Source organism: Nymphaea colorata, chromosome 7, assembly GCF_008831285.2.
Source record: "Nymphaea colorata isolate Beijing-Zhang1983 chromosome 7, ASM883128v2, whole genome shotgun sequence".
In the NCBI taxonomy this organism is placed as follows: domain Eukaryota; kingdom Viridiplantae; phylum Streptophyta; class Magnoliopsida; order Nymphaeales; family Nymphaeaceae; genus Nymphaea; species Nymphaea colorata.
Genome location: NC_045144.1, coordinates 16,673,326 through 16,688,906, shown reverse-complemented (window position 1 = coordinate 16,688,906; position 15,581 = coordinate 16,673,326). Strand labels below are relative to the sequence as shown.

Sequence of the window (15,581 nt, the reverse complement as noted above, 5' to 3'; positions counted from 1 at the left end):
ATAATATTTTATAGAGTTAAAAATGCTAAATGTACTTATTTATGAATTATATTTTTATCAATCTTTTTATACCGTACAACAATCTATATGTGATTTTAACAATATGTAAAGGTACAGTATGTATTTTTATTGTTGAACATTTTTTTATGTATGATTTTGAAAAATTTTCATTATCTTTTTTTGTGGTATTTAAAAACTGCATGTTAAGGCTTCTTGTGCTGCAAGTTTTTCCAATAAAGTAAAATCTGGAAACTACTCACAAAACAGAAGGATAAAAACCGTCGGATGGGCTTCCGTTGATATTAACTTTGCCGCTTCTTTCAAAAACACAGTCACCCGCCGGACGTCTCACCGATTGCCGACGACGATCAGCATACAGGGATTCAGGTCCACTCTCTCTCTCTTTCTAGATATTGTCGGTGAAACTCTGCCTTCTCCCCTTTCTTCTTCTTATGTCCGCCCGTGCTCGCCGGATTTTGAGTGTCAAAATTCTAGGGTTTTCCATTGGCTTTGGAGTCTAATCCGTAGTCTTAGGTTTAGGTCTGAAGGTTTCGATGGGTTTCTGTCGGGTGTCTTCGCCGGCGCGATTGTGTGTGCCGTCAAGGTCTTTTTGGAATTCATTCGATTCTTTGGTTCTTGTGGGGATTTAGTGAGTGAATTGCTTGTCAGAAGCCGTTCATTGCCCTAAGCTTTTTTTATTCTAATACAATGAAGTTGGATCTTGGCTTAGATTGGGGAAAGTGTATATGGGTTGGTGTTTTTGATGTCTTATTTTTATTAGGCATCGTAGTTTGAGGTATTTTTGTCACCGTGAATCTTTATGAATTAAAATTGTTATATAAATAAAAGTTCGCCCCATAGCTCCCTTTTTGAAATGTTGTGTCATCACACTTCAATGTTTTATGTTAAAAAAAAATGTGTTTGAGGGTCAAAAAGGTCATCACACTTTAATGTTTTATGTTAAAAAAAAAATGTGTTTGAAAGTCAAAAAAGTTGAGGTGTGATAATATGAATATTCGAAAAAACATATATGATTAAAAATATATGAGATTATGAATATGATCTGCAAGGCTCACGATTTGCTTTGCTACGCTATTTCCAAGTGGGAAAACTATGATTTACGTGTGCTAGCAACAACTCAAATGTATGGAGTTGCAACCCTCAGAAATTGTTTGAAGTCGTCGGAATTTCCTTGTGGTTTTAGAGTGCATTTGCAATCGAGAAGAAATGTAGCTTCATTTTCAAAGAAAGGAATATGCGACACCTTGTCCATTTTAGCAAACACGGGTTAGTTGTTGTTTTTCTTTCCCCTCATTTTTTTTAACATTTTTTGTCACTTCTTAAACAAGGTGGACAATTTTTGCCCGTATTATTTCGATTTATTTGAAATAGATTATGAAAATTGACTTACCACAAGCTGAAAACGTGAATAAAGCATGAACCTGCATCTTAAGACGGCTTCAACTGGACTTCACCTGTGGATCATGATCCAGTATCCAACTCGAAATCCGAACCAGAGGAGTCTTCTTCCTTAGTTGAGCTAGAAGACAGGTCTCGGCGTCTCGCTCTCTCTCTGAGTTGAAGGCAAAGGGGAGGAAAGGGCAGGCGAAGTCGAAGGAGAAGAAAAGATGGCGGACAACTTCTTCGAGGAAGACCAGCTGGCGTCCATGCCTATCGAGGACATAGTTAGAGCTTCTCGTCTCCTCGACAACGAGATCAGGATCCTCAAGGTATACCCATTTCTGTTTCTCGATTTTTCTCTCTGGGTTGTGCCCATCGCCCAGTTCTGTGGATTTAGGGGAAAATTCCAAGGCACTTCGGATGTTCTTCATTGGACTATTGGTTTTCCTCACGTTGAGGATTTTAATTGTTTCGCCCTGCTTTTGGTGGGTGACGTGAAGGATGAGATGCAGAGGACGAATCTCGAATTGGAGAATCTGAAGGATAAGATCAAAGAGAACCAAGAGAAGATCAAGCTGAACAAGCAACTTCCGTACTTGGTTGGCAACATTGTCGAGGTAATCGATCGTATTTCCTTTGTTGCCGACGCTTCGGGGGTATCTATGTTCCCTAATTCCATTGATATTGGGATATTTTTGTTTTTTCTTGCGGTTTTTATTCGTGGAATTGTTGTCCCTCATAAATTTGGAGTCTTTCATCTGCCAAATTGCGTTTAGGTGGTTTGGGCTGGATGGTATTCATCAGTTATTGGTTGCTTGATGCAGCTCCTGAGAGGAGGAACGTCTACTCGTAGGTATCTGGGTGTTGGTTGTGTGACAGAAGGATAAAGAAATTAGAGTGACAAAAATGCGCGTGCTGTGCGTGCACGCTTTGTTCTAAAAGGCGTGGGATATTGTTTCATGGTATTGTATATGTGAACCCTTGAGGAATTGAGTGATCATAATTGAAAGTCCTTTTTGTTCCTAGAAGAAATTGTTGACTGCAGGACATTCACTGTACAACCATGCTCCTAGTTCTCGTGTTAACTAAGCAATTGTAAGGCGGAAGAAACTAAGTATTATGCATACTTGTGGCTGGCATATATATCTGGTTATATGAAATTATTAATATTTTGATCTTGGTTGGCAAATTTTATGTCTATTGGAAGAAGATTTCCCACTTTTTAGAAAAATATCTGTGCTTATGTGAAATTAGAACTCTCTCTGTTTACTGTTTGAAAACCATTGCATCGTCTTTATTATCATGATTTTTAGCATCTTTGTTATTATCACTAGATCAATCACATCTATAAGGCAACTCAAAATGTGACCCTGCCACCAAAGACATAGTGGGAGATGTATAAGTCACCACACCTACACCTGCTGAATCCTAGAGTATGACACCACAATGCCTGTGACTTTTGTGTTGTTTTTTTTTTTCTAATTTTTGTGCTTTTCTAGGTATCTTTGGTTTTGAACCAAGCATTGTCTGCGCCAAACCAATGATCATTCTATTGACGATATGGTAGGGAAGATAACTCAACTAGAAAGAGGAAAATGGACCAAATATATTTGTGGACAGTCCATGAAAGATTTTGTTCAATACAGGAAGGTTAGGTCTCACTGATTCTGTAGATTGTGAGAGAGTTCTATTATAGGTTGGGAAGATGAATGAGGGATTGTTTTGTGAGGAAGATTGAAACACTTGCTTACATTCTTGGATAGACCTTGAAGTGTATAAAGCTTGAAATTAATGCTACTGATTGCTTTTTGGTGGCAACATTTGTTTGGTCGTAAAAAAATAGACACATTATTTATTGGTTATTAAGTTATTAAAATAGCTTGTTTCACAATTGGAAGTTACTTTTCTTGTTTCTTTTTGAACCCCCTTGTGTGAATGATTGGCGTTTTCTTTTGGGTTGGTAATATATTATAAATTTTTGTATATGTTTTGGGGTTTTGGTTGATGGCCACCACCATGGGGTGATATGTTGGACTGGGTTTCTCTCGTAACGGATTCATGGGCTCTGATGGGGTGTTTCTCAAACCTCATGTGTTCATGGCATCGATTTTGGTGTAAACCACACTCACTTCACATTTTGTTAGCGCATCATTTTTTTCATGTCATTAATATTAACTGTTAGGTCACACCATGCGCTAAGTGCATAGGCAACTATGTGAATGTACGTAAGATGTGCATACTTACTGGCAGGTGGTGTCTGCACTAATTACTCCGGCAAAATGGAAAAGAAAATATAATAAATAACATATATATATATATATATACACACAGAAATATAAGCATAAACACATATTTATATCACACATTTTCTCCCCATGCAACATCTTGCTTCTGTTCTGGGGAATGAGACTGTGGCGCTACAGAAGTTGGAGCATTGTATATTGTTTGCTTTAGCTTCTAATATGTGTTAGAATGCAAAGATGATTCTTGCCTCCTTTATTGGTTAATTTAGTCTTGTTAACTTCTATTTGTATTGTTTCATGAAAAGGAAAATGAATTGATGCTAATCAGATGACCCTCTGTGGGTATTCTCACATTCTACTAGCTTTGCAGATCCTAGAAATGAATCCTGAGGATGAGGCTGAAGAAGATGGTGCAAACGTTGATTTAGACTCTCAAAGAAAAGGGAAATGTGTTGTCCTGAAAACTTCTACACGCCAGGTAAGAATCTCTACTAATTGCAGTTCTGCAGTACAGTTTAATCTACAATTAGATTCCCTTTCTATTTTGATTTTTTGCTTAGTATTTACTGCATAAGCAAAATCTTCTTTCTATTTACGCTTGTGGATAATGGATGGTTCTTCTGGCATGCCAATAGACAAAATTTTGATCATTTGACTAAAAATCTTCAAATCTATTGCTTATAGAGATGGCTAAAATACAAGGATAAGTCCATTGTAAATCCGTTATTATATTGATATGGGATATGGATTATGAAGTATGAGGTCATACAAAATCTGGATAAAATTTAAAAAATGTAACCTTAGGTGGGCAGTGTAATGGAGAATAAACCACATGTTCATTTGTGGAGGTGACAACAGGGTTGCTATTTTCTCCTAGTCCAGTAAACCTGCAGTGAGAAAGGTCATTTATATTTTACATTACATTTGAACTAAAATTTTAAAAGCTATTGTAATAAAACTGATGAATTGGAATTGGGATGAGGAGAAAAAAAATTACCCCTTTCCTCCTCGTTCTAGAAGTAGTTGCTACAAAGATGGGAAGCATGAAACTCTTTCCTTTGCAAATTCCTTATCGATTATCATTGATTGCAAGAATGCCATTATTTAGAAAAGTATCAAGTTGAATATGTGGTAATAACTGTATATGGATTATGGGTAATAGTAGGTTATAAACTTAGAAGTAGTTGTTCTTTGATGCCTCAATTGCTGCTCTTCTGTTCTGTATTTTATGACAGACAATCTTTCTTCCTGTGGTTGGGCTTGTAGACCCAGACAAGCTAAAGCCTGGAGATTTAGTTGGAGTTAACAAAGACAGCTACTTGATATTGGATACTTTACCATCTGAATATGACTCCCGTGTTAAGGCCATGGAGGTGGATGAAAAACCAACAGAAGACTACAATGATATAGGAGGGCTTGAAAAGCAGGTAAGATGGTTCCAAGTGGACAATGTTGACTTGATGTGTTTTCTTTTTCTTCTACTAATATTGCATGTTTAAGTGTACTAGTTTGCAGTTTGTAAATGTTTAATGTTAGATTGTTAGTATCTCTTTAATCCTTTCTTTTAAAAGTATTCACACCTGTGAAGCACTTATGACATCTATTGGAGGTAATTTTGCAGATCCAAGAACTTGTTGAGGCCATTGTGTTGCCAATGACTCACAAAGAAAGATTTCAGAAATTGGGGGTCCGCCCACCTAAAGGAGTTCTTCTTTATGGACCTCCAGGAACGGGTAAAACACTTATGGCACGTGCCTGTGCAGCTCAAACAAATGCTACTTTTCTTAAGCTGGCAGGTCCCCAGCTTGTTCAGGTAAATAGCATTGCATGTGAATGTGTTTCATGCACATACTTAAGGTCAGATATCTGCCAAATTCTTCAGTCAGTCTGAGCCTTCTGGTCACTGATAGTATTGCATTCATGATTTATCTTCATAATGTGCTTAGTAAATATGCAACTTAGTCAGAGTGAAATCTGATACCGTAGTGTACAACAAGCAGTTATTTGAATTGCTGCCCATATGATCATCTTCTTAACATTTTGTGTTATTGTTGTTACTCTTTCATCTCTATTACATTATGCTTTTGGCGATAAGTTAGAAAAGAGTTTTGAGAAGTATGCTGATTTACTAATTAGATCATAGTTGTAACTTGTAAATCCTGGTGAGTTGACCTGGATTGTCCCGGAGTCAAGCATTTGGCCAAATGCAACTGAATAAGTTCTAAATGGGATGAATGGGCTGCATTGGTTGAATCTGCTCAGGATTGGCTGATTCTCAGCTGTTTTATTCAGCAGGAAGTCTAAGTATTACTCAATATCACTAAGAAATAAACTATTTTAGTAAATGTTGTTTACTTGTTTATTACTAATTATTTTATACTTTATAGTTGGGTCCCTAAACTACAGTTTGATTGCATTTACTCGGTGCTTGTTATTTTATAGATATGTTCAACTCCTTCCTCAATTTGTAGTGAAAATATGCTATAAAGAATTTATGACCTGGCCTGGACGAGTCACCGAGTCAACTTCTTTACTGTGATCCAGTAGTCAGCCAATCTGAGTCTTATTCACTGATTTGCCAACTACAAAATAGGTGGTTCATCTGTTTCTGCTTAACATGAGAAACTCCAGAAAATTTCACACTGGAAGGCACCTCTGTCTTCCATGGATTTCTGGTGTTAAGATTTCGATATCTTGTGTAACTTACCAAATTATATGATATGAATGCTGCTTTAAATTTCTAAAATGATAAATCTCCAACTTTTTGTAAATTTACTTGTACTCCTAGTTTATGTAAACATTTAAATTGCTGGTAAGACATCCATTTTTTATGTTTTAGCTAAGGTTTTGTTCATTACTCTTAGGTATTCAAAAACATTTTTATATTTGTTGTTTGATCCACTTAGACTACAACTTATTAAGTGCCCCTTAAAGAAAAAAGCACCAAAATTACCACTCATATTTTAGTTGGCCTATAAATACTTTCTCAAATAAAATGATGTCATGGTAAAGTCCTATATTTTTTGCATGTTGCAACATAAGCTTGTAGTTCTCTTAACATTGTTTAACAAATAGTTGAATTGTTGAATGTTTCTCCAGATATAAGCATTTATTGCTTTGGGTCCTTTAGTCTCAGGAATAGTTTGTCAGCAAGGTGCAGACTGCGGATTAAATGCGATTAAATGGCATTAGTTTCTTTCATATTCAACTTAGTGACCTTGACATTCTTTATCGTAGATTTTCTCTTTCTTAGACTACTATTGACAGTAAATGCTACTTTTCAGGGGTCCTATTTCCGTGTATAGCTACTTATATTGTCTTATTTTCTTTTCTTCTAGCTGCTTGGGAAGACTTTTGATCATGTTGTAGGCATTTGCTTCTGAAACATTTTTGTTAAATATGGCCTGTATCTAGAATATTTATAGGTCTTGTTTTCAGTTTATTTGTGTACATTGGATGTAATTATGGTCCTTTTCAGATGTTTATAGGAGATGGAGCGAAGCTTGTCCGTGATGCATTTCAGCTTGCAAAGGAGAAGTCCCCCTGCATCATATTTATTGATGAAATTGATGCCATTGGTACAAAAAGATTTGACAGGTACGCAGGCACTACCTTCCCTAGGAAAAAAAGGCGGGATATGGTGGAATATACTGAACTATGAGCTATTATCTGTATAATTCCTGTAGCAATAAGAAATGAGGGCAGGGTACACAAAAATCAGAAAGCTTCTTGTTAAAAGTTGGAAATATAAATGCTGCTAACTGGAATTTGAGACTGAGAGTATTTCGCAAGTTTGTAACAAAATTTGCTATTATTATCACAATAAACATTTCTTGTTTTCAATGGTTACTGGCTTTCCAGTTTTCATTTATTTTTGGTGGCTCAGGAGCGTTCGTATCTCATCAGGATATGGGCACTTAGATGTGGTTCTGACTGTGAGTGGCTTTGCATGCCTAGTCTGTTCATTTTCTTTATTCTAATTGTTATTTTCTATGGTGGCAACAGATATAGTTCAGTTATTTCTGAAGCTAGGTTCTACCCATAATAGATGTGTTGGTTACCCTGGATCTAAGTCACATGGGTATGGGGTACAAGTACGGGTACGGTTTGAGTCCGGAGTTAAGGCTACAAACATGACAACTTTAGAAAATGAGGGCCCGAGGGTATCACATGATATATATCTGTATATATGAAACTAACACAAAAAAATCAAAATAAAAGCAACATTTAAATAAAAGGTGATATAAATAAAAACATTACATGTTAATGAACAATAACTCTAAAAATATAATGAAAATTGAGTGGAAAAAAATTAATTAAGTAAAATTAAGCAGTTTGAAACAGTGTCAATTTAACAAGTACCCAAGTGTGTCCAAGTACCTCCTATGGGTATGGGTATGGCGACATGGGTATGTGGACCTTATACTGAAGTACCCATGTGACTTAGCCCTGGGGTGCTTTAAGCCAAGGTTTTAAAACCCAATGACTCGAGAGTCGACTGGGCTGTTCTTTACTCGTGACTCGGTGGGACAACTTAGGCTACTCGGACTGGGTCATGTTAACTCTTTTTTCGAAGAAATAACAATGTATAACTTGTTTTTTTAATATCAAAAATTAGAAAATAACTTAATTTTATTTATATGATTCAAAAACAAGTCAAACTAACATCAACTGAAATCACAAGACTGACAACTAAGTTATATTTATTCATGTAACAACTAATAGGTAAAAACAAACTGTGCAATTACGACATTGATTATTTATCAAACTATCATCCGTGAAACATTTGATTTTGTGTTTCACCTTGGTGTCAAGCTTGTGCTGGTCTTTAGGCATGTCATTTAGACATTCATGCCTTTCCAAATAGATCACGAGTGGCGACATGTTTGTATAAAATTTTAGTGTGGAATGTAAGATTCTAGGCCCTGGGGTTGAGGATACTTTCCTTATGTTTCCTACCGACCTGCATGACCTACCTATAGAATGGTAGCTAATCGTGGGCCCATAACCAATTTAAATTTATTTCTACATTTTTCATACCTTCTGCAAGTAGTTGGGATTTCATCTGTGTATCCTTTACCATTTAATACCTACTGTTATTGTTTATGAAATTGGATATTTGTAATCCTTGATACTGTAGAAGTTCATCTTAGTTCTTACTCTTTGGCAACAGTGAAGTAAGTGGAGACAGAGAAGTCCAGCGGACAATGTTGGAGTTATTAAATCAACTTGATGGTTTTAGCAGTGATGAACGTATAAAGGTAGAATTTACAGCATTAAAATGGTTTACATTTGATAGTTTTTTCTTTTCTGTGATATGCAATGTCATTTCCCCCTTCCTACCATATTGGCTTCTTTTGTCATAAGGCCTCGTTTAAGCCAACCATGTTTCTTTTACTCCCCATGTCTGTCGTTTGTATCTTGATCACCTAAGCCTTCTTCAGAAGCTTTCTACCTGATTCCTTGCAATGAAGCTCTACCAAAATTTGCAGCCTTCCTTTGCAAACATACTTCAACCTACAAATGTTGCAGAATTTGGTATGACCGCTGCAGACCTTGACAGAATAATAATTTTGTTTTGTGGTGTTTTCTATAGAACAAAATTCAATGTTTTACTACTCGCATGTTGTGGGGAAACTTATTCTTGTTTACATTATTCCATGCAATGCAGGTCATAGCAGCTACGAACAGGGCAGATATCCTTGATCCTGCACTCATGCGTTCAGGCCGTTTAGATCGCAAAATTGAGTTCCCACACCCATCTGAGGAAGCCAGATCTCGAATCTTGCAGGTTAGTCCTGAGTCATATTTTCTTCTATCATTCATATCGTTGTATGTCTGAAAGTCTCCACTTGTAACAGATCCATTCTAGAAAAATGAACGTTCATCCAGATGTTAATTTTGAAGAGCTGGCTCGTTCAACTGATGACTTCAACGGGGCCCAACTTAAAGCTGTTTGTGTAGAGGCAGGCATGTTGGCTCTCCGTCGTGATGCAACTGAGGTTGTGCCTTGTTCTCAAACTTCTGAATCCTTTGTGAACAGCTGTGTTGCATCTTGCAACCTACAGCTCACATGTCATTTAAGCGTTGTGAATTTATCGCAACTTTGCTTTACAAATTTACTTTCATTTATGGAGGAGCTTAGACGATGTGTCTTCTCATATTTCAGGTTAACCATGAAGATTTCAATGAAGGGATCATTCAAGTTCAAGCGAAGAAGAAAGCAAGCTTGAACTACTACGCTTAGCTTCATCAACAATATTCCGCTTAGTTTCATCAACTCTTTTTGTGGAGAATACTTGGTGGAAACTGTAAAGTTCAAGCCTTCGTTGCTATAGCAAGCCATCCCCTGTTCTCTGCATTTAAAAGAATGTTAAATTCGGCTTCTTTTTCCCGTTATTGATAGTGGTAATATTCTCTAGGACCATGTTGTTACCCTTTTCATTGTTAAATTCGGCCTCTTTTTTCCCCTTATTGGTACTGGTAATATTCTCTAGGATCATGTTGTTACCCTTTTTATTGTTCTAAAAGTTTGTTGGCCTTGTTGATTTGTGACTTCAGCTGAACTGTAAAGCTCTATCTGGGAACCTTCTCTGGATCTACTCTAGTTCGAGAGAGAACATCTTATTTTTCATTCTGTCCTCTAAATATTCAAAGTAAAAGCGTGCCTAAATTTTCATGCAAGCGTGGTAACTGGTATTACCCTGAAGCTTTTACACCTACAGCTTTAGGAAAGATTTACATAATAATGGATTAAAGAACTCTTTTATTAACACAATAATGGATAAAAAAATTATTTTGCCAAATATGGTGAGTGTCTTTGTCAATGGAAAGGATGAGAATTAAATATCAAGTCATATACAAAATTCATTGTCCGATACCTTACGTTTTTATCGTTGATTTTGTTTCATGATTTTATTTACCGGATTTATTTTTAAAACAATCGGAAGTGTACTTGGTTTGGACCAGAAAGCACAATCAAGATTTTTCATGGTTATTTAAAAAAAAAAAAGATTCCAAATCTCTTTTAAGTTATGTTCACTTCTTCCCGTTTCAGACATGAGGTGATCCGAAATCATTGAATATCTGAATTTCAGTAATCAGAGGCCCACTTTCTCCCTCACTTGTTGGACATGAAGCGTGAGTTTCTGACCGTTTAAACAATTAAGGGGGGCCCTTGATTATTTCGAATTTCAAATCCATGGATCTATTGTGGATCTGACGTGACAAAAGATCATTGGTAAAATACATGCTTCATCAACCTAAAGTTCTTAGGTCAAACATAAGATGGGAGGGAAAAGGGGATCTGACCGATTTTCAAATCACGAGAATCTCAAATCCGATGCTATCAAACGCCGTCTAAGTGATACAAAGTCTAGGTTTTTTAGATCAGCCTTGTGTTGAAGGAAAGTTCATGTGATAGTATCAACTAAAGATAGAAAGGAGCAGCAGCGAGTCTCAGTAGCAAGTCAACACTTACTAGAGAAGGTGGTTTCAGCGTTCAAGATAGAGAGAAGCCAAATCGTGTGAATCTGGAAAAATAATTTTCTGTTCCACAATTGTAGATCTATTACTTTGATCTGTTGCGAGTTGCATAAAAGCTCAAGAGGCATAGTGTAACTGGTCGAACCGATGACTGGTTCAAATTTGGTTATCATTTTCATTCTTATGGGCGCTATTCCCTTAAGGCTTTAGGTAAAGTGCAACATCAAGTGAAATGCAAGAGAAAGAAGTAAAGCTTTCCAATTTGGTATCACGCACAAATGAAACATTATTGTAATTCATTGCTTTGTGACGATACCATCGAGTTCTTTACTTCATTATGGTCTCAGTGATCTCAGATTCCTGCAGACGGCTTTCAAATCTACACCCCTCATCCGATTTCAAATCCACACTTGGGGGTACAAACTTAAATCCACACTTTCGCGTTATGTTCGGATCTAAGATCCATAAAAAAAAGTTTGATACAGCTATCACAGATGTAAGATTCTCTTGGATCTAAGATCCATAAAAAATCGAATGCACCCGATTTGAGATCCCATGCTATCGAATCGGATACTGTCACATGATATGGTCTGCCGCTTAAGAATCACCCCAAAACATAACGCGAAAAACGGATGGGCGTTATTTTCCCGTTTTCAAGGTGTGCCACCGGGATGGCGGGAAACGAAAGGAACGCGCTTCAACCCTCGCGCGCACACAGCAGAAAAGAGAGAGAGAGAGCGCGAGCGCCATGGGAGGGGGAGCGGAGACTTTACTGAATCTTGAAGTGAATTCCTCGATCCCCATCTGTTACGGTTCGTCCTTTGGCCCTCATGATGAACTTATCCTCTTGGAAGTCGACGATGCCCTCCTCCCCCAATTCCTCGATGACAGGTTCTCTCTCTCTCTCTCTCTCTCTCTCTCTCTCTCTCACATCAATATAATTTCGTGGTTATCTCACTTCCATTCGTCTCTCTGGTTACCCATTGCTTCTTCTTTTAGATTTCCATCTAAACAGGTTCCTCCCATCTCCTTTCTCTTCGTATATGTAGGTAATTTTCCTTTTTATTTTTGTGGTTTTCTCTTGTGGTCGCACTTATTATCGTTAGTCACTCGTTCTCATGCTTTTTGCATTTGTAAATCTTGGGTTCTCTTGTTCGACATGCGAGGAAGAGCGCATTCTGATTTACTACGATTTTTGACTTCGGTCTTCGTGGTCTTTCCTTTGTTAGCTTAGTTTACGATTGGTTGAATTTTGGACCGTCAGTTTTTTTATTCGAAATTTTTCTAAATATTTAGAGCATTGGGGAATTAAGTCAACGACTTTGTGACGACTAATTTTTTGAGTTTAATCAAATTGGTTTTGTGCATTTCCTGTGGTTCAGGGTTGTAATCAGAGGCGAACCCGATGAAGAAGCTGTTCTTTGTACATCTTCTAAAACTTATGCTCTTAAGTTTGTCAGCACCTCGAATTCAGTCTTCCTTGTGCCCCCTAAAGGTTGTCACTCAGTCGGAGCAGAGACTGAAACAGAAATCGATGTAACGGATTCAGCAGCATCTGTCGTCAAACTTGCCCCTGGACACATGGAGCTCATGCTTGTGGCGCCGAAGCTTGAGAAGCTTAAGACCCTGCTGAAACAGAGAGTGTACAAAGGGGATTCCGATGACTGTGAGTCTGATAGCAAGCTTGGGTTGTATACATGGCAGGACTTGGCTGATAGAATTCAGGCCAGTGATGATGAACTGAGAGATGGTCTACGAGCAATTTCGGCGGTGGAGATTGATGGGTACTGGAGATTGGTTGATGATGGTCTGATGGAAGATTTGCTGACGATGATGTTCCGTAATTTGGACATCCATGGTTGGTTATCTAATGCTCTTCGTGAAGAAGAGGTTCTGCCCGTTATGGTTGATGATGGGTATAGTCCAACACTTGTGCTTCATTGCTTGAACACTAATGGAAGCAAGGAAGAGAAGGAAGAGGGTCATGTCTGGTGCCTGAACGAAAGGATAGTGGCTGTGTTCTATGGGCGGAGAGTTCTTGGCAGATGTGGTAAGAGGAAGGAAGTGGACTTCATGGAAGAATGGAAGCGAACAGTTCCATCAGGTATTGATGTCAGCATGGGTATGTTAGAAGGCGAAGTATTGACTGAGAAGATAGGAGTGGATATTTGGGTGCGTGGATTTAGCGTATCTTCACTGCCTTCTACCCCTGCCGAGCGCTTTGCTGCTCTCTTCAGAGAACGTCAAAGATGGGAATGGCAACATCTGGAGCCATTTATAAGGTTGAAGATGTTTTCCTCTTCTGTGATGTATTTTTATTGTTTTTTGGGTTATATTTTCTTTGGCCGGATTCAAAAAATTTATGGTCTAGCAGGTGCATGCACTCTCCTGTAACAAAAGCATGTCTGAGCTACTTGTGTAATTTACGTACTAAATCTTGTGTACAGGGATTTGAGTGTACCCGGCCTTTCATCAGAAGGTTTGCTTATGAAGTATACACGAAGAACACAACCTACTGCGGATGCTGCACCTATCTTCTCAGCAAGATAAAATCCTAGGACTTGTTCTACGCCATTTTGGGACATGGTGGTAAGGTTGTAACGTGAGACTGTATAGACAATCATTAGTATTGTCTTCCATTCGCAGAGCTTATGTTTTCTGTTTCAGGAGAATCTGTCTTTTACAATTTCAAGAACAATTATGCAGGAAAACCAATTAGCTATACAAGAAGCAAACTATAATTGACATGCTGATCAGCAAGAAGGCATCACGAGCACTTGGTCTGCATGTATTCGAAACATCATATCTACATAATATAATAAACCTCTTGTCATATCTTTGCTGTAAGTTCATTTCTGCATGTATTTAATACATCATAGCCACATCAGTTGCATTACAAAGTTCTGTACTATGGTTTTGTTTATGACTTTGATGGCGCTTTTTTTTTTACTTACTGAGCTTCCTTTTCTAAATGGAAAGTGCGTTTGATTTTCCCCACCTGACTGATAGTACCACTCATGGTACCCTATGTCGCTGTTTGTTTCTGTCCTTTGTCTTGCTAGTTCAGTGGTTTTATTGGTACATATAAGAAGGAAGACCAAACTATATTAGAAGGTACACCCTGTATTTTGTGCAAGCCAATGGAAATTCAAATATTGTTCTGGTCAATTAATTTACAGATAGATTTATACCAGAAGTTGGTCTCTAGAGTTAGCTGGCAATTCAACCCCAGTGAACAGCTCTATAAGTTATGAAATAACTTGAAGCAAACACAGCAACTAATTTCTATTTGATATATCGTTCTTTCAACTAAGCCCATTTTTATCTATCTAAATAACAGATTATTCTTTAGCGCAATAGTTTAAGAGTGCATTGTCTAAACAGAGTATTCAATGCATTGATAGTGTGTTTTAAGTGCATACTGTTACAGGAAGTTGTTCAAAAGAAGATGTAAAGTGTGAAGCATTTTGTCTCATACTACAGAATATGTGCATATAGCAACCAACCATGCATTTCCCCCCACCCACCCAGAAAAAAAAAATACTGCAACTGGCTTTCGAACAAATACATTGCCATATTATTTATTTCTCATAATCAGCAGTGGTTGAGGCCAATACTTGCTAGAGATTGTATGATTGGAAACCAGCTCTGCATCTACAGCTTCAAAGAACATGATGAGTGGGAGTGTTCCATATGGAGTTGCAGGCATTCCGCTACTTGCGGTATATGCTAGGAGGTTTTCAACTCATGGTTACATGTTCATTCTTAAAGGTATGTAAGGTTTTTCTTGTAATATCATTCCTAATTTATAGGCAGTTGGTGAAGTCATTTCCTGAATTGAAAATCGACAAATCCATCATCAGTACTTTGTTTTACAAGATTAAACCATGCTTTTCTTCTTATTTTTCAACTACAAAGGTATCCACCTGAGTTTTCATGTGTCAAACTCTAAAACAGGAGCTGCCTGTATATCATGCCATGTTCTGGTTTTTCGCCTTACTAAACCTCACCCCTACCACTCAACCTTCCCGGCTACGAAGGTGTCCCCATCCTTTTGTTAGTTTAGCTAAACTGTTGACTCAATATTGCACTATCACCAAATTGCATTTCTGTCATTTGGATTTACTTGTGCATTTAAGTGGCGCAAGCATACACAGATGTTAGTGGAAGATCTTGATTTGGGTTGGAGATTTTATTACAAAATTTAATAAAGAATATTCTAAAGCCAATTACATGTAAAAGTTTGCTTTGTTTCGTACATTTGAACTCAGATTTCATTTCAAGTCTGGTGAAGCATTATCCAGCTAACTGCATACGGTAAGATCTACGTGGCTAATAAATCATAAGAGTTATGTTAGCCTTGCATTCATTAACCCCAGTATCTCAAGGAGATGCAAATTCAAATATGCAATAGAATTTGGATTGAGAATGTAACAAGATAAAATTCAATAT

The 15,581-nt window shown here is 37.5% G+C and overlaps 2 protein-coding genes across 2 annotated transcripts; both read left to right on the top strand.

The window, feature by feature from the left end:
- The first annotated feature begins 251 nt into the window (after positions 1 to 251).
- Positions 252 to 10,278, top strand: LOC116257604 (26S proteasome regulatory subunit 6A homolog). The gene is made up of 11 exons (XM_031634526.2): positions 252 to 387; positions 1,436 to 1,730; positions 1,902 to 2,018; positions 4,015 to 4,122; positions 4,880 to 5,071; positions 5,266 to 5,457; positions 7,123 to 7,241; positions 8,818 to 8,905; positions 9,316 to 9,435; positions 9,506 to 9,646; positions 9,814 to 10,278. The coding sequence occupies exons 2-11, from the start codon at positions 1,629 to 1,631 to the stop codon at positions 9,889 to 9,891; spliced, it is 1,257 nt and encodes a 418-aa protein (XP_031490386.1). The 5' UTR covers positions 252 to 387; positions 1,436 to 1,628; the 3' UTR covers positions 9,892 to 10,278.
- A 1,548-nt stretch (positions 10,279 to 11,826) lies between these two features.
- Positions 11,827 to 13,964, top strand: LOC116257816 (uncharacterized). Its single transcript, XM_031634810.2, has 3 exons — positions 11,827 to 12,020; positions 12,512 to 13,411; positions 13,577 to 13,964. Exons 1-3 carry the CDS (start codon positions 11,878 to 11,880, stop codon positions 13,677 to 13,679), a joined length of 1,146 nt encoding a protein of 381 aa, XP_031490670.1. The 5' UTR covers positions 11,827 to 11,877; the 3' UTR covers positions 13,680 to 13,964.
- Positions 13,965 to 15,581: the final 1,617 nt, after the last annotated feature.

Bases quoted from the DNA above. Each gene is read 5' to 3' on its own strand.
- LOC116257816 (XM_031634810.2), top strand. From the start codon at position 11,878: ATGGGAGGGGGAGCGGAGACTTTACTGAATCTTGAAGTGAATTCCTCG. The intron at 12,021-12,511 runs GTTCTCTCTCTC...CCTGTGGTTCAG, and splicing joins CCCCAATTCCTCGATGACAG to GGTTGTAATCAGAGGCGAAC. The intron at 13,412-13,576 runs GTTGAAGATGTT...TCTTGTGTACAG, and splicing joins CATCTGGAGCCATTTATAAG to GGATTTGAGTGTACCCGGCC.
- LOC116257604 (XM_031634526.2), top strand. From the start codon at position 1,629: ATGGCGGACAACTTCTTCGAGGAAGACCAGCTGGCGTCCATGCCTATC. The intron at 2,019-4,014 runs GTAATCGATCGT...CTAGCTTTGCAG, and splicing joins TGGTTGGCAACATTGTCGAG to ATCCTAGAAATGAATCCTGA. The intron at 4,123-4,879 runs GTAAGAATCTCT...ATTTTATGACAG, and splicing joins TGAAAACTTCTACACGCCAG to ACAATCTTTCTTCCTGTGGT.